The 19,429-nt window shown below is 38.3% G+C and overlaps 1 protein-coding gene across 1 annotated transcript in view; it reads right to left on the bottom strand.

Moving 5' to 3' along the window:
• LOC126092431 (protein phosphatase 1 regulatory subunit 14C) overlaps nucleotides 1–19,429 on the bottom strand; it is a 564,089-nt gene that overhangs the window by 7,268 nt on the left and 537,392 nt on the right. The window contains exon 4 of the mRNA XM_049908030.1: nucleotides 786–827. Coding sequence (XP_049763987.1) covers nucleotides 786–827 — 42 coding nt within the window. The remainder of the gene's footprint in view (nucleotides 1–785; nucleotides 828–19,429) is intronic.

The raw sequence follows: 19,429 nt of genomic DNA, 5'->3' as shown, positions 1-19,429 counted from the left end.
ACCTGCTGCTCTTCTTCCCCTCCTCTACTTCTCTCCTTTTCCTTTCTTCCCCCACTCCCCCAAAATCCCCAATCCTCCCTAACCTCCTGACCACACCTGGCGGCCCAACCTGTCCCCACCACATCCCTGCATACACACAGAAGTAGCATTACACTCATCCTCACCCCTACGCTGCTATCTCTCCCCCTCCACATCCAGTCTCCTCCTTACCCCCACCACTCAAATATTACTTCTTCCATCAGGCACAGCTGCTGTGTGCCATCTGTCCTCAGTGGCCATACACAGTAGTCGTGTGTGTGTTTTCTGCTTTAGAAGAAGGCCTTTTGGCCAAAAGCTCAAATCTATAGCAGTGTTTCTCTTGTGATTGTCTGTGACTCAATGTCTCCTCCATAAGATGAGTCATAATCTATCAGTTTCGTAATATATTCCCTCATTTTCATTCTTGTGTCCATCTCAGCAAGGTTTAGTCCTTAAATACCACAGAGAGAAACAAGACAAATATTGATTGCTTACTGACCTAAAACTCAACAAAAGGTCACGAGAGACTACAGATCCTTGGAAAACCAAAATTAAGTAATCACAGTTTCAACAAATTTTTGTCAATATTTATCTGCTCATTTTCCATTGATGAATACAGAATAAATGTTGGGTTTGAAAATATATTTGATAGGTAATCATCTAGGTCTGCCATAAGCCCCTCCCCTCCAACCAATGCTCTTCACTGTCGTCTGCAGATGAATAATCTAAAAAGACATACATAGTTGAATTTGTAACAAAGTACTCACTTTCACATCATGAGGTGACTTCTTTGCATCAGCGAGGAGCTCCTGCAATAAGAAAAATAACAAAACATTAATAGCCAACCTGAGATAATAACAGAGTTCACCTAGGGTAATGTGGAAACAGTTTTCTATCCAATGTACTGCTAAAATTTGTACTGTCATTAAGAAGATTGTGGAATAAGGTCTGCATTGCAGTTCAACTAATGCAATAAATCAACTAATGTTTTCTGATGTTTGTCAACATCTAATGCAATATCAAATGTTTAATAAATTTTCAGTTGGTTTTCATTTATTTCTTTTTTTCTGTTTCATAAAATTTGTATATTTTGGAGATGAAGGAAGATGGATATAAAAAATGTGACATATCTTGGGAATACATCTCTTGATTAACTGTCACTTGACCACGTGCCAAGTCAATTCTGTAGGTACCTAATGAAACTGTAAGGTATGTATTGACTAATTAGGCAGGTCTGTGAGCTAAAGTTAATACATTTACATCTCAATACACTTTACTTCATTAGTAAAGCACAGCAAATGACTGTAAAAACGTTATTTAAAGACAGTTTGCAATTATAATTTTTGTTAACCCCCTTTTCTCTCTGCATTGTGATTGCATTTGGCCTTACAATAAATGCTACCGAAGGTGCATTTTATGTACTTCCCTGCTTTTGTAAACTTCCTTCTTTCTAGTATGCAATAATTTTTAAAGTAAAACAAAATGATTTTTTTATAAGCACCACTTTTTTTCTTTCTTTACATTCACATAGTTTATCCTGTAAGTTCAAAGAATATACTAAATTTGAAATAATAAATTGGTTTATTTAAACTCTGTTGAAATTTTTAGCTTTTCGGGAAGTTAAATCTACAAATGTTTGATGCATCTTCATCATGAATAATACAATTTCTCTAAATAGTTTGATACCATAGATCACACTAAACTACTGCTTACACTCGACAGTGTGGGGATTAGGGGAACATCCAATGGCTGGATAAAATCATACCCAAGTGGATAAAAGTAAGTGGTTGAAATACAACATAAAAGTTTTAACACATTAACTCACCATTCTTCAAATTATGAATCCATTAAATAAGGAATGCCACAAGACTCAGTACTTGGACATCATCTATTCCTATTACACTGTCCAGCACATTAATGTCATGACCTGTCAAAAGTCTAAATAATCATCTTTCGTGGTGTGAACTGCTGAGAGATGTGCAGAAAGAGAGTCAATGAGGTTCTAGAAGGTACCAACAAGAATGTGGAGCTACGCCAACTCCAGTGTCATGGCCAGCTGTGCCAGGTTTCTCAGTTGAGGAATGACTCCTCTGCCAACAGCCCAATCAAGGTGGTCTCCCAGATTCTTAACTGGGTTTCAATTCAGGGATTTTGGTGGTCAGAGGAGTATGGTAAACTAATCCTGATGCTCTTCAAACCATCGATGTATGCTGTAAGCTGTGTGACACGTTGTACTTTCCTGCTGGTGGATACCATTGTGCCATGTGCCATGAGGTTTTCGGGCACTAAACAGTGTGGTCATCAGTGCCCAAATGCATAGAAACAGGAACACATGCGGTGAAGGGACAAAGACGGACAGTGAACGAGGAGAATGGCTAAAAGACACAGACCTGACGCAGTTCCAAATCCTCACATACAGAGGCAAAACAAGAGGAGAAGAAACACACTAAAAAAGGAAAGGAAACACAAGGAAAAGAGAACAGAAATCGAAGTGAACCAAGTAGGTAACCATGACTGGTGGACCTCTTACCTAAAACCTTGGTGAGCCAGTCACCCAGCAGCACGTTAAAATCCTCTCCCTAAAATCCAAGGCAACAAATTGGACAGGACACAAAACCGTAAGACCTTAATCACAGTCATTGCGTCACCTTCAAAATAGAAGGCAAATCCGGTGGCAAGAAAACCACTGCCCTCTGGTCAGAGAATAAAAGACAGTCAAGTAAAATGTGGCGGACAGTAATCTGTACGCCAGAAGCACTCCCGCCGGAGTAAAAACCATGTGTTAAGGGACTGTGCCCGATGCAGAGGAGAGTGAGGAGAATCTCATCCCGCCTGCATGACTGGTAGGACGTATACCATGGCCGCGTGGTGTCCTTAACCAGACACAGCTTATTTTCAACAACTGCCAGCCACTTCTCTTCCCATTGACGCCAAACACGAAAACGCAAAAGGGAGGTAACAGCATGGAGGGGGCGGCACATTCAACAACGTGAGGCAGGGAACATGCATCTTTGGCAGCCACATCTGCCAGTTCGTTTCCCCCAATACCCACCTGCCCTGGCACCCAGCAGAAAGAAACCTCCTTCCCCTGCCATTGCACGTGGAGTAGGGCATCGTGGATGTTCTGGACGACCGTATCCACTGTGTACAAGTGTTGCATGGTCTGAAGGGCACTCAGGGAGTCAGAACAGATGAGAAACTTAAGACTGTGAACATATCTCATCTGCTCCAATGCCCGCAAGATTGCAAACAATTCGGCATCAAAGATGGTAAACGCCGCAGGAAGCCGTAACTTGACGACTCAATCAGGGAAAACAACAGCACAACCAACAGAGTCCCCCTGTTTAGAGCCATCCGTAAATACTGGTACATGATTGGGATGCTGGTTTAAAAAATCGTAAAATAAGGAGGTAAAAACAAACGCAGGAGTGCAGCTCCCCCAGTACTCTGACAAGTCTAAAAGGACACTGGGGTGTACATGATCTCCAAGGGTAGATGAATTCTTATGTCCATCCACTGTGCCATCCAGAAAGACAAGATCACTCAGGGACTGCCATAAAAGCATTCCCCAAACCATAATGCTCCTTCCTCTGGCCCAGAACCTTCCGATGATCATTGCTGGGTGTTTGCTTTCAGGCATTTCATACAAACGATCATCTGTTCAATGGAGCATAAAATGTGATTCATCTATAAAGGTTACCCATCACCACTCAAAAGGTCACCCAACACCACTCAGTGGACATCTAGTTGTGGTACTGATGTGCAAATTCCAGCCTTCATCACTGATGAGCAGCAGTCCAGCATGAAACAGACATCTGCACTGAAGACCATACACACTAATATTTGATGAACAGATTTTGGGGAGACAATGTTGGTAGTCCCTGCTGCTCAAGAGTTGCATGTCTATTCGCTCATACATATCTCCACAGCTGTTGTTCATCCCTGTAATCTATAGCCTGTGGTGAACCACAGTTGCCTCAGGCCCATTTTTGGATAGTGCCATTTTGTCATATATGGTATAACAGCAGCACATCAGCAGTTAATAGATGTAGCCATTTAAAAACACTTCCACCCTTGTGAAAAAGCCAATTATCAAGTCGTTCTGGACATCAGATAGTTCACTTATAACAATGACTGCACAGTTTTCAGTGTCTCCTTCACATGATTTATATACACTCTACTGCAATTGCTGCCACTTGCTATCTGTGACTGGTTATTTCATACTGATACATAACATAGGCAATGGTCACATTGAAGTGACTGGATTTTGTATATGTGAATTACATGCAGAAATTCTGTGAGAAATTATGCAGTTTGCAGTGTTCATTATTGGAAAAGAAATGAAAATGCTTCGTAAGTGTACAACAGAGACGCTGAACAGCACTGACAACTGGTTCTATCACAATATGTCAGTCATAATTGCAAGTAAGGCAGTGACGCTGAATTTCTACAAAGCGAAAAATATAAGTGAACTATTCATATTCAGATATCTGATGCAGACTTTCAGAGTTATGGCTCCAAAATAATCTTAAATGAGGGACACATACTTAAAAAATTCGATATGAAAGTAAACACTGTTTGTTACTTATTGAGAATATTATAAGGATACTGCAACAAATGTTATTTGGAAACTGTAGACTTTTTCTACTCACAATATCGAAATACGGAATTATTTTCTGGGGTAACTCTTCTCTCAGTCAAACACTCTTTAGGTTACAAAAAAGGATTACAAAAAGTAATGGAAGGTGAAAAATAGGACAAGACCTGTAGACCACTCTTTAAAAAACTGGAAATCCTCCCATTTCCATGTGTCTATGTGTATGAGATAACTGTTTTTGTGAAAACATACACAATGGAAAATCCCACTCTCTTCCAATAAAATTAAAATTTTCATTTCACTAACATGAGCCAAAAAGGAATCCTTTCATATAAAGCCAGTGAACACCAGCCCAAATAAAAAAGGAACCCTGCATTATAGGAAATTTATTTATGATAAGCTTCCTCCAGCAACTAAATCAAAAAATAACCTGTGGAAGTTCAAGTGAGCATATTTTGAAGACTCATCACTGCTTCTATAGCCTGCAGGAGTTCACTCACACAGTGCACTAAACATCATTTACGTCTGTACCCAGACCCAGTTTCAAGGGAGGGGGAGGGAGATGGGAGTTTGTTACCCTTAGCTCTCACGGAAAATAAAAATTTAGTGTAGTCAGGTGTTTTCCTTTCCAGAAAATGATAGTGATGTCTGTATTATGCAAGTTTTTAACAGGATCAGAGTTGAAACTTTTTAGTGGCTACTTACGAGTTGCTATTGTTCTTCCAAAATCTTAAAAATACTCCATACCCCAGGTCTAGACCCCCTACTCCATACAATCATAGGCTGCCCTTGCATCTTACTGATGTAGTATATAGATGTTACTGGCCTTTCAGTACTTGAATGATCTACCATGTACATGTTGCTGTAATACAAATAGCAATCTACCCATAAAGTTATGCTCTTTCTTCTCTTACAATATATTCTTTTTCTACTTGCACCATATATGCTCTGTGTATTGTAACTTATTGCACATTTAATGTAAGCATATTTTGAGTAGGCATAAAATGAACATTTATTTCTATCACTTCATTACTCTTTTGACCCGAACATTATTAAATGGTCTATTCACTAATGCCTGCCATCTCTTCTTTTTAAGAGGCAAATGTTTTTATGTACGTGTATTTCCTAACCTAATGTGTATTGCTGGATTGGGTATCCTATTACCAGAGAAGACAAAAATATGCAAGAGAGTTGTGCACTTCTGCATGCTCTTTCATTTATGATAAGATTCAAGAATCCCTACATTATATTTTGATCTAAGAGATTCAGCAACTCATTGGTTGACCTTCTCACAGGAAACTCTATGCGTAATATGCCACACTGAATTCAACTGCAACTTTCTAAAATATTGCCATCTACAACTACAGTCCAATTTTCATATGGTTGGTTGGTTGGTTGGTTGTTTGGGGAAGGAGACCAGACAGCGTGGTCATCGGTCTCATCGGATTACGGAAGGATGGGGAAGGAAGTCGGCCGTGCCCTTTCAGAGGAACCATCCCGGCATTTGCCTGGAGTGATTTAGGGAAATCATGGAAAACCTAAATCAGGATGGCCGGACGCGGGATTGAACCGTCGTCCTCCCGAATGCGAGTCCAGTGTCTAACCACTGCGCCACCTCGCTCGGTAATTTTCATATGAAGTTTACATCTTTCAAAATGAGCCTTCCTCAGAAAAAAGCTGGCAATTCTTTGGATAAACTTTATTTCTCAAATTGTATTCCTGAGCCTTCAAATGGAACTCCAGGCCGTCTTCCAATGATACCTCTTAATTCATCAAACACTATCTTTCATAACTATGTAGTGGATCTGGAATTTCATTTCCCAGTGCAAATGAATATGCTGATATGAAAAACACACACACACACACACACACACACACACACACACACACACACACACTTTTTCCTAAGCTATTTTAGTAGTTGAGGAGTAGTGCAGCTCATTGAAACCATGGTCCCCACGTAATACCACTGGAAACAGAGGAGCAGCGCAAAAAAAAAAAAAATGTAGTATTACAGTTTTATTTGAACAGTGTAATTTATTAAACAAGTGGTTTTTGATCACAGGCAGCAATTTTGAGAGCCAGGTGAGACACTGTACAGCATACTACACTCCAGTAACTTCTTTTTGCTCCCTGCCACCATGGTAAATATCGCCAGTGCAGAGAAAGTTATCTCCAATAGTGTTTTCTATGAATTCCATTCCTCATCGATTCTGCAGTGAATCTCCTCACTTCTAAGCAGATCACCTGGTTTTCGATACAATTCTGTAATGTCAAATCTCTAACACAGTGATTCTCTAGTTCTTCAGTTTTCTTACAGCTCAGGATTCACTCGCACACAACACTGTGCTCCAGACGTACAGTTCAAATGGCTCTGAGCACTATGACCAGACATACAGTCTCCGGCATTTTACTCTCAAATTAAGGCCTGTGTGTTGGTTCTTTGTACGAGTTATCCTACTGCTTACGCGCTCCTTGCATTGTTCACATTGTGTTATTTTGCTATCAAGGAAGCAGAATTCCATCACTTTGTTCACTATATTGCTCCTTAATTTTGACGTTAATCCAACAGTGCCCAAACTATTTTTCATTTTTTTACCTCTCTTACTTTTTTCTTGTTTGTTAAAACAGAAAAAATGCACTTAAAGTGAAAAAGCCACATTTACCTCTCTTGTTTCAGTACAATAAACTGCACCATGTATATAATGGTGAGCATTATGGAGAGCAAACCATTCATTTATATTAGAAGATAACACATTTTTGTTGTAAAATAAACAAATTAAGTGTAAGTACAAACTGCAAACCATAAATAACAAATAACTTGGTATTATAAGCAGAAAACATTTAACACACAGTCCCACAATACATTTCTTGCACTGTGTACGTGCTGATGTTCTTACAGCTTATTCCAAGACATCATCATCTTTTAAGATCCTGTATTTTCACAGACGGGTGCTGCTTTCCATCTGTAGCAGTACTGGAGTATGGGATCATTGAGGCACTTTTGATGGTGCTGTGTACCTCCTCAAGTAGCCGATACCTGCATGATTTCTCATGTATCATGAGATACTGTATTTCCATGTGTTGTACAGTATCTGGGCATGTATACACTGACAGTCAGTAACCAACTGAAAATAGCCCTGTACATTTCCAGCTACAGATATTTAATCTGCACTGATTCACTTTCTGATCCATTCGATCAGTTCCACTCATGTGCATGTCATATTCCGTCAGGACGAAGGGTCAGGGAACTACAACGTGTTTATTTGTGCACTGTGGTATCTTTTAACATCAGTTATCTAGTTCTCATCAATTGAATTTGATTCTGCAGAAACAATGAAGCTGTCATACCATTTACACAGGAACAAACCATTTTCATTTCATAAGGCAGATTGAACAGTACTTCTTCAGTCTTTTGCTATCTTCTTCTTCTTAGAAATGGGAGAGTTTTTAGGGATATGAGTTTCTCTCACAGACCCAGTACCCCAAATACAAAATTACACCAGCAATAGTCATAATAGAATAATGCGTAAAAATTATTAAAGTGTTTTTATTTGTGTACAGTGTTACTTTTATGTAACAGTAGCATGTGTCCTTGTGATACAAATCATGTTGCATAAATTTAAATAAATGGCATGTGATTGTTGATGCCTTAAGGAACTATTTACAGTTTTCAAACCTGAGTCACAAAATATTGTAATTATTACACTTATTTTAAATCCATTATGTGATGAGACTAAGGCTGTACAAGAAGATTTGCATTCAATTGCCAACTGTTCCAAATAGCGGACACCTTCTCACAACTACTAATACAGGTATGAAAGATGTTTAAATAATCATAACAAAATTACAGAGTTCCACTGTCATCAAAAGAGAGAGAGAGAGAGAGAGAGAGAGAGAGAGAGAGTCTAGTTCTGCCACAAGTGCCATTAATGTAATGGTGTGCACAAACGGGTTAAGTTTGTCACTTGTATCATTTCTGCAGCTTTTTTATAATGCAGTATTTCACTGTTTCACTCTCAATCCATCTAGTGTGATCAGCAGACTATTCATTCCATTTAACAAGTTCTGTGTTCATTCCTCTGTTTTACAGAGCATGGTAATATCATCATCTAATCTTATTCAATCATTGCTACCTGAATTTTAAGTCTACTTCTCAAGCTATGATTTCCTTCCTTGCTTCTTCAATAAGCACATAAAACAAAAGAGAAGAAAGAATGCATCCCTGGCTACCACCCGTTTTATTCTGGGCAATTCTCTCATTGTTATTATTCCCTCTCGACTCTTGTACATACTGTATACTTAGTATCATCATTCCCTATAGCACATACTCCCAACCTTTTTTTGAGAATTTCAAACATCTTGCACCACTTTATACTGTCATAACCTTTCTCTAGGTCAACAAATATTATGAAAGTGTGTTCATTTTTCTTGACCCTTGCTTCCATTATCAAGCATGTATAATGCCAGAACAGACTCTCTTGTAACTTCACCTTTTCTGAAGTCAAGCTAATCATCATTTACAGGTCATCAACTTTCTATTCTGGTATATTCTTCTGGTTAGCAACTAGGACGCATGGGGTAGCAAGCTGATTCTCCATAGTTCTGCCATGTATCTGCCTTGTTACCTTCAAAATTTGTGAATGATGTTCTTTTGAAATCCATTTTCATGCCTCCAGATCTTACATGCTAATATAAATAATCTTTCCACTGCCGTGTACCGCACAGTAGGAAGTGGTTTGCAGTAGCACCAAGCATGTGTGTTATCTCTTGTATAATATAGAACAGCCATTGCAATGTTGTAAGGCGAGCCAGCTTGGCGATGTACGGAAACAGTTGACACAGCGGTACCTAAGCACAAGAGGGTCTTTCCACACCATCATTTGCCACAATGTTTAGTATATGTGCAACAAGGCAAGGCCAAACCGAAGCAAGTACACCTCTGAAGCATGTAAGTACCTACCCATTTTATACTAAAGTCATTTCTGTTAGTACCACAGCTCTACCACCATGGGGCTGTAATGCCTAGGTGCCCTCTGGAATGCTGTTCATGGACAACATTTCGACTCTACATCAGGGTGGTCTGACCTGAAACCACAGGCTCTCTATCCGTCAACTACATCGGAGCCAGCACTCATCCTGGGAAGCAGCTCGCCGGACATCAATACAGGGCTGTGTATCACTACCATTTCATTACCTGCCTGCCACTGGCTGGCCAATGCAGAATGTGGGAGCCATGCCACAACACACACAGCCACAGGTAGCCGAGACCACCCAGACCCGGAGTCACTGTCGGGAGAGCCCGTTGCACGAGGCACTGCCCGAACCGTGCTGTCAGCGTTGCGAGGCGAAAATACACAGGAGGCTGGTGGATGCCTCAGCCACACTGCTGCTTCTTGTATTGAGCAGGTACCACACAGTATCCCCCTGCACTCCAAATTTGGCTATTACACATTCTTTTTAGAACTTTGAGAGAAATATTCTCTCTCCTTTCTGCCTAAGCTGATCACTAGTCTTCCAAAATTCTGATAACAATGGACACACTATGCCTATCCAAATCAATAACTGTTCAATCTTTAGTCACATTAAATGATAGCTTCTCCACCTCCTAGAGCTCCTCGGTGTAATCTTGCTGTCTATCTGCTTTCTTCTCTATACTTAATTCTGCAATTGGTCTAACTTTGTTTTGGTGACTGTTGCAGAGGAAATACGTACACGGTTATTACAGGAAGTTAAAAAAAAAGTATTCCATATTTTGAGGGCTAGTAGTATGGACCCAAACAAGGAAAAATGTCCTGTAAACGTGGGCTCTAAAATACACGTGTTTAATGGAAACGTGCTTCATAGTAGTAAAGATGAACGAGTGGCCATATCTCTTAAGAAATTAATTTTTTGAGCCCATGTTCACTGGTCTGTTTTTTTTTCATTTTTTTTCATTGTTGTGGTCCATACTACCTCCAGTCAAAATATGGCAAACTTTTTAACACACTGCACACCTAGTCATCCCACTTAAAGCTATCTATTGAATCTTTGTAAGTAGTCTTTTGCAAGATAGTTGGCATTCATCCTCCCAATCTTGGCACCTGCTCTGCGTATTAATGAGTTTGTCTCACAATTTCACATTTCTGGACAGTTACAGCATGCTGCCAGTATTGGTACCACTTTGAAATATTAACAAAATATCGACACTAGTGCTGCAGACTGATCATAATACTTATCTTTTTTCGTCACCGACCTTTTACACATCAGCACAGGCTTCATCTCTCATACATATTATCGATGTTCTTAATTATATACAAAATTATATACACTCAGCACATGTCTGTCAAATTTTAACATATGTTCACCACCTGTACATAAAAAATTCTTTTATATTATAAAATGGATTTTCAGCCAATAAGTTATACAATATTTTTTGAAACAACTTACATGGCACGGACCATGCTGAGGATAGTAATTTCTTACGGATTTTCAGTGAGCTGACTCATGGATTGGGCTGCTTTTACCAGTCTGTGCCTGGAATATTCATTTTTATTTTGCCCCTCGTGTTGTGCTGGCGTATAGGTCCCCTTATTTGAAATTCTTTTGTGATTAGTTTAATGCGTTCTGACGAGATATATAGAAAATAAATGTATCATACTGCACAAAAAAGCGGAGATTCCCATTACGGTACGAGTGCACAAATTATGACAAACAATAACAGATGTGAAATATCTACTCGAGCACGCCCAAATCGAGCGACCACCACAAACAGCTAGCTGAGGGCAAATTAGATGTCATACTGAGATACCAGGGAAGAATCTTTAGTGTAATGTAATTACTTTATTCAAGAAAGGTAATACACTCGCTTGATCTACTCTTAAGTGCTACCCATCAGGTTCGGTTAACAGAAGAGATCAAGAAGGGCTATGCAAGAGTGGTATCATTGTTACAGCAGAAAGCGGTAGGGAATATATCACTGCGTCTCCACGGCAAGTACGCAGGTCCGTACAAAATATAGTGAATTTTCGTGAAGGTTTGAATCACGAACGCCTGACCTCTAGTGTCTCAGAATCTCTCAGAAAGTTTGTAACTCCAAAAATAATGAAGATTACCGTAGGCGATACAAACCAAGAAGCTCATAATAAGAACTTAAAATTTACAACCACAGAAGAAATGTACGCCTTCATTGGTATTTTGATACTCATAGGCACAAATAATGACACTAGACTGCCTCTTGGGGACTTAATGGGGGAAAATACTGGGAAAGAATATCTGCGTAGCTACAATGACTCGTATTCGATGTGGAGAACTTCTGCCCTTATTGAATTTGATGATAAAGAAACAAGAACCGAAATACGAAAGCAGGATAACTTTTTCCCCCTTCGTGAAGTTTCCGACAATATTGACGAAATGTTTGTGAAATACTACATACCAACTGCAGGCCTAACGATCGATGAAATGCTCTCCCTATTTCGAGGACGATATGTCCCTTTAAGGTCTTTATGAAAGACAAGCCTGGGAAGCATGGCATATTGATCAGGATGTTATCAGATGCACGCACCGGGTATGTTCTAAAAATGGAGGTCTATGCAGGGATGGATGAACGACCTGCCGAGGAACGGAGTGCAAAGGCTGTTGTTAGATGCCTAGTGAATCCGCTGGCAGGAAGTGGAAGAAATATAACAACAGATCGTTATTGTACATCCATATAGCATATAGCTTTACAATGATGACAAGTTAACTTTGGTGGGAACATTGAAGAGTAACGGAAAACACATACCGGTACCAGAACAGCTAAAAAAGACGCAGGGTCGAGAGCTATATTCCTCTAAGTTCTTATTCACAGATCCGAAAACAGGCAACACACCAGTTACCTTGGTTTCATACGTCTCCAAACTGAAGCCTACTAAGAATCTCCTACTTCTTTCCACACAACACAATGATAACAAGGTGTATGAGTCGACAGAGAAAAAAAAAAGACAAACATCAATCTCTACTACAATGAAACCAATGGGGGCATACACAGCATTGATCAAATGACCGACATCATTTAGTAAAACGAGGGACAAGAAGGTGGCCATTATCTCTCTTTTTCACCTTGATAGATATTGCCTGTCTCAATGCTGGAACAATTTTCACGATAATCAACCCAAACTGGAATAAGAAGAAGCATAATATCAGAAGGCTGTTTCTGTTAGAATTAGATCAACAGCTCGTTAGGCCAGCTGTGAAAGAGAGAGCAAAGAGTATCATGGGTTTACAAAAGCCTGTCATGTCTGCAATGGAAAGCGTTCTAGGAAAAACGCTGTCCAGCATAACTGCAACTTTTCAATCCGTTGAATTTTATTCAAGAGGAAGATATCACATCTGTTTGAAGAGTAAGAGACTAGATGAACAAAGTGTCTTATAGTTTGTTGCAGGTGTTCCAAGTATGTGTGTTCCACTCATCCATCAAAAACATTCATATGCAAAGGTTGTAAAATTGAAAGTGAAACTGAGTAGGAAGGAAGAACTCAATTGTACTTTCTGACTTTCATGATTTCTTAATATAAGTCTGATGTATATGAAAGTGTTAGTCTCATAAGAAAAATATAATATTATTTCTCATATTCATCACTTTATTTGTTGTATTTTTATATGTTATAATGTTCCTGATAACTATGGAAAGCGTGTTGCAATCTAGTAAAGAAATTCCTAACTCATTAAAAAATAAACAAAAAAATGTTAAAAAGTGAAAAGTTTGTGGGGGCAATCCCCCCTCCCAAGCCGCTGTGATGGCATCGACTGCAGTTCGTCGTATTCTGTTGACATTCTAGCAATGCTTGACCGTTATAGTAATATGTGACCCTTCACGAGGACCAAACATACGTTTCCAGGCATGGACGCCGCCTTTCAATTTGGCGGAGTTTCAATTTACGTTCTTATCACTAATCAGCTATTGCTAGATAAACATTGAGATGAACTTCAGCACTTCACCGCCAGCGCCCAATCACTCGATTCGGACATTATCAGCTACCCGCAGTCGAGTTCGAATGGAGATTTCGAAGCAGATCACCGCTGATGGATCGTATTATTTTTATATATTACGGAAGTCCCCAAATAATTCTACAAAAAAAGAAAACGGAAGAAAGGAAGATTACGCTTTAACGTGACATCGATGACGAGGTCATAAGAGACCGAGCGATCACAAGCTGCTTCGGGAAATCATGGAAAACGTGTATCTCGATGTCCGACTTGAACCGTAGTCCTCCCGAATAAGAGTCCAACGTGCTAACCACCTCTATCGGTAAGAATTCTACAGACAGCCACGCATTTCATTCCGCGATGACTCAAATTGACACGACAACGCCTAATAGTCATACTGGACAAGGTCTTGATACCTATATCAAACGAATTGTACATACGTCATTGTTCAAAATGGCGTAAGTTCCTTTTCTGCCTTCGCACACCGCCCATATATATATATATCTCATTGCTTTCCACGTCCGACGTGGTTAAAAACCGAATCAGTAAGTTTGAAATAAATAAAGCTATTATCACGACCTGAAGCCACACTAAGATTACGCAGGCCACTGACAGTAGTAGTAGTAGTAGTAGTAGTAATAATAATAATAATAATAATAATTATTATTATTATTATTATTATTATTATTATTATTATTATTATTATTGTTATTATTATTTCTTTCTTTTCTCAGACATTATGTCTGGTCAAAAATGGAAAGTGACGCGGACCTTGAGCAAGCGTGACTTCATTTTAACTGTACGGTATATGTTATATTGCATTTAGGAACTTTTGGGTAATTGAACATGTATCAATAATTACGGATTTCTGTAGTTGTATACATAAGTTTGGATGTAGCTGTATTGCATTGATGTACTGGTGGATATTGTGTAGTATGACTCCTGTAGTTGATAGTATAATTGGTATAATGTCAACTTTATCGTATAATTGAGGTTATTATTATTATTATTATTATATTATTACTTTCCTTTCTCAGACGTTATGTCTGGTTAAAAATGGAAAGTGACGCGGACCTTGATCAAGCGTGACTTCATTTTAACTGTACGGTATGTTACATTGCATTTAGGAACTTTCGGGTGAAAAATGAAATGTCGTGTGACGAGGGCCTCCCTTCGGATATAATGTCAACTTTATCCTGATGCCATATGTCCTTGACTTCCTCAGCCAATTGGATGTATTTTTCAATTTTTTCTCCTGTTTTCTTCTGTATATTTGTTATATTGGGAATGGATATTTCGATTAGTTGTGTTAATTTCTTCTTTTTATTGGTGAGTATGATGTCAGGTTTGTTATGTGGTGTTGTTTTATCTGTTATAATGGTTCTGTTCCAGTATAATTTGTATTCAACATTCTCCAGTACATTTTGTGGTGCATACGTGTATGTGGGAACGTGTTGTTTTATTAGTTTATATTGTACGGCAAGTTGTTGGTGAATTATTTTTGCTACATTGTCATGTCTTCTGGGGTATTCTGTATTTGCTAATATTGTACATCCACTTGTGATGTGATCTACTGTTTCTATTTGTTGTTTGCAAAGTCTGCATTTATCTGTTGTGGTATTGGGATCTTTAATAATATGCTTGCTGTAATATCTGGTGTTTATTGTTTGATCCTGTATCGCAATCATGAATCCTTCCGTCTCACTGTATATATTGCCTTTTCTTAGCCATGTGTTGGATGCGTCTTGATCGATGTGTGGCTGTGTAAGATGATACGGGTGCTTGCCATGTAGTGTTTTCTTTTTCCAATTTACTTTCTTCGTATCTGTTGATGTTATGTGATCTGAAGGGTTGTAGAAGTGGTTGTGAAATTGCAATGGTGTAGCCGATGTATTTATATTAGTGATTGCTTTGTGTATTTTGCTAGTTTCTGCTCGTTCTAGAAAGAATTTTCTTAAATTGTCTACCTGTCTATAATGTAGGTTTTTTATGTCGATAAATCCCCTTCCTCCTTCCTTTCTGCTTAATGTGAATCTTTCTGTTGCTGAATGTATGTGATGTATTCTATATTTGTGGCATTGTGATCGTGTAAGTGTATTGAGTGCTTCTAGGTCTGTGTTACTCCATTTCAGTACTCCAAATGTGTAGGTCAATATTGGTATAGCATCAGTATTTATAGCTTTTGTCTTGTTTCTTGCTGTCATTTCTGTTTTCAGTATTTTTGTTAGTCTTTGTCTATATTTTTCTTTTAGTTCTTCTTTAATATTTGTATTATATATTCCTACTTTTTGTCTGTATCCTAGATATTTATAGGCATCTGTTTTTTCCATCCCTTCTATGCAGTCGCTGGTTATCCAATATGTAATCTTCTTGTTTAGTGTGATTTCCCTTTACTATGCTATTTTTCTTACATTTGTCTGTTCCAAAAGCCATATTTATATCATTGCTGAATACTTCTGTTATCTTTAGTAATTGGTTGAGTTGTTGATTGGTTGCTGCCAGTAGTTTTAGATCATCCATTTATAGCAAATGCGTAATTTTGTGTGGGTATATTCCAGTAATATTATATCCATAATTTGTATTATTTAGCATGTTGGATAGTGGGTTCAGAGGAAGACAGAACCAGAAAGGGCTTAATGAGTCTTCTTGGTATATTCCACACTTAATCTGTATTGGCTGTGATGTGATATTATTTGAATTTGTTTGGATATTAAGTGTGGTTTTCCAATTTTTCATTACTATGTTTAGGAACTGTATCAATTTAGGATCTACTTTGTATATTTCCAATATCTGTAGCAACCATGAGTGGGGTACACTATCAAAAGCTTTTTGGTAATCAATGTATGCGTAGTGCAGCGAGGTTTGTTTAGTTTTAGCTTGATATGTCACCTCTGTATCTATTATCAGTTGCTCTTTACATCCTCGTGCTCCTTTGCAGCAGCCTTTTTGTTCTTCATTTATAATTTTGTTCTGTGTTGTATGTGTCATTAATTTCTGTGAAATGACTGAAGTTAATATTTTGTATATTGTTGGTAGGCATGTTATGGGGCGATATTTAGCTGGGTTTGCTGTGTCTGCTTGATCTTTTGGTTTCTGATAAGTTATTCCTTGTGTAAGTGTATCAGGGACTGTGTATGGGTCTGCAATGTAATTGTTAAATAATTTAGATAGATGTGAATGTGTTGAAGTGAACTTCTTTAGCCAGAAATTTGCTATTTTATCATTTCCAGGGGCTTTCCAATTGTGCGTAGAATTTGTGCGTAGAATTAATTGCTTGGGTGACTTCATGTTGCAAAATTATCACGTCAGGCATTTGTGGTATCATCTTGTATGTGTCTGTTTCTGCTTGTATCCACTGTGCATGTCTATTATGTTGTACCGGGTTTTACCATATGTTGCTCCAAAAGTGTTCCATGTCTGTTATGTTTGGTGGATTGTCTCTTTTAATGTGTGTGTTATCTACAGTTTGGTAAAATTTCTTTTGGTTTGTGGTGAATGTTTGGTTTTGTTTCCTTCTATTTTCACTTTTTGTATCTTCTAAGTCGTTTGGCCAATGCTTGTAATTTCTGCTTCTTTTCATCTAATTGCTCTATTGCTTCTTGTTGTGAGATTTTACCTAACCTTTTTCGTTTTTTGTCTGATATTTCATTTCTTAAAATTGTGTCAGCTGTCCGATATCTTTTCTCAGTTTTTCTATTCTGATCTGTAGCCTGTGTTGCCATGCTGGTTTTGTGGGTTTCTTCTGTGTGTTGTTGGTTCTGATCTCTGCCTAGTGTGTATATTTAGTGTAGTGAGTGCTCCTACATAAACCAGTAGTAGTAACTCTTCCATAGTTGTATTTTCATTTATTTTGTTGTGTATGATTGTGTTGATAGTTGTTATTGTTGTTTCGACTTGTGGGTTATTTGGTGGTCTATGCAAGAATAGTCTAATGTCTGTATTTGTGTCTTTGTTTTCTATATGTGTCAGCTGAAATTTTTCTTCTATATCTAACATGTGTGTCACTTCGTGTTCTATTTGTGCTTGTTCTGGTGGCTGTCTTAAGATTTCGTTTTCCTCTGATTGTGTAATTGATGCGTGTTGGTCTTTGTTTGTTTGCTCTGGGATGTTTGATTCCATTACTGTATTTTCTTCTTCTTCTGATTGCACATTATTTGGTTCTAGTATTTGTTGTACTTGTTGTTTGATGTTTTCTAATCCTGACTGGGGTATCCTGCTATTTTTTATTATTACATGGATCTGATCAGCTAGTCGTCGTTCTGTTAAAAATTTTAATTCCGGGTATCTGGTAATAAATGTCGTGTATACTTGTGATCTGTATCCAGTTGTGTTGGTTCGTAGGTTTGTTGCTTGGTAATAACAGAACATGAGGTGTCGATTAACTTCATCTGACCATCTCATCCTCTGTCTTTGTTTTCCTTCTAGAGTTGTTGGAGGAAGCATATCCTGCAAAACACCTCTATTTGGATTTAAATCATGTTCCGTGTGGCTAGCAGTGTCGTTACTATTGTGGGCGGGCATAGGGTTCAAGCGTCGTCCCCGACCATGACGGCGCTTGTCCGAGGCTTCTTTAGTTCTGTCCTGAAGCAACTAATCACACTAAAAGGTAGGTTAGCCCTATTAGTGGTTTGTTCTTTTCGTCGCCTTTTACGACTGGCAGAACATACCGGAGGCCTATTCTTTTCCCGGGCCTCCACGGGAATAATTATTATTATTATTATTATTATTATTATTATTATCATTATTATTATTTCGTCTTTGGATTCCTTTTTTCCCTCTTTCCGAATGAACAAAGATCGATAGTTGTAGAACGCCATGCAGACAGATAAGATACATTAGCCTACTCGTCCATCATAAACAGTAATGTGAATTACGGAAATTGTAATCCATCATTATATTCAAGCTTTCGAAATAGGGTGGCAAATGTGAGTATTAATATTTAAAAGTATGTTTTGTTAATATCTAGCGGCATACCTGCGAGAAAACAAATAATAAACCAGAAGTGAGCATTAAAATGTACTCGTTGTCTTCTGTACATCATTAATCCGTATTGAAACTTTTGTTCCCAGACTACACCACTTGACGAAGTCTTTCTCTTTACATATTTTTGTTCCAAGATAATATCCGTATCCGGTCTGACTGCGCTCTTTAGATACGTACGTCATATCCTTAATCTAACTTACTATCTCTAGAAAATTATTTCAGAGATAAAATCAGAAAAGAACATCTCACTTGAGGCTCTCAGCTACTTTGCCTTATTTGTCACTATTTGCGCAGATCTTTGCAGCATGAGACATTATTGTATCGAAATAAAGCCATATCTGCTCATCACAATTTTCTTTTCACATTGTTATTTCGACAAATCCAATTTGCACGGCTTCCCATTCTCGGTAGAGTCGATGTTCAGCAGGTCAAGAAGTATGTGAACAGTAACTATTTTATTTCGCAGTAATTGGTGGACAGATTTAATGACAAGCCGACCTGAAAAAATAATATGTATTACGTTTCGATATTTTCGCCTAATAAACATCCTGCTCATGAAACACTTGTGACTTGACAAGATCACTACAAGGTAATCTAATTCTTGGTAATACTCTTGAGCGTAGCCTCGTCGTCTAAGGAGATCTTTTTTCGAGTTGTCTACTCAACATTTGTTGCATCACTTCGGTAACTCAGTAAAAACGCGCACGATCTTTTTTCATGTAGCCACGGCGGAAAAAAAATATAATCGCTCCGATCATGAGGGAAAATATGTATTATTTAGAGTAACAGTGACTTCTCCAATTTCCTGCTGGCATTTTTGTGATCGTCCTAAGGCCTTTAATTGCGTGGACCAGAAAATTTTGCTAGACACACGATAATGCAATA

The sequence above is a fragment of the Schistocerca cancellata genome, chromosome 7, assembly GCF_023864275.1.
Source record: "Schistocerca cancellata isolate TAMUIC-IGC-003103 chromosome 7, iqSchCanc2.1, whole genome shotgun sequence".
NCBI classification, from domain to species: domain Eukaryota; kingdom Metazoa; phylum Arthropoda; class Insecta; order Orthoptera; family Acrididae; genus Schistocerca; species Schistocerca cancellata.
This window is presented reverse-complemented; position numbering and strand designations above follow the sequence as displayed.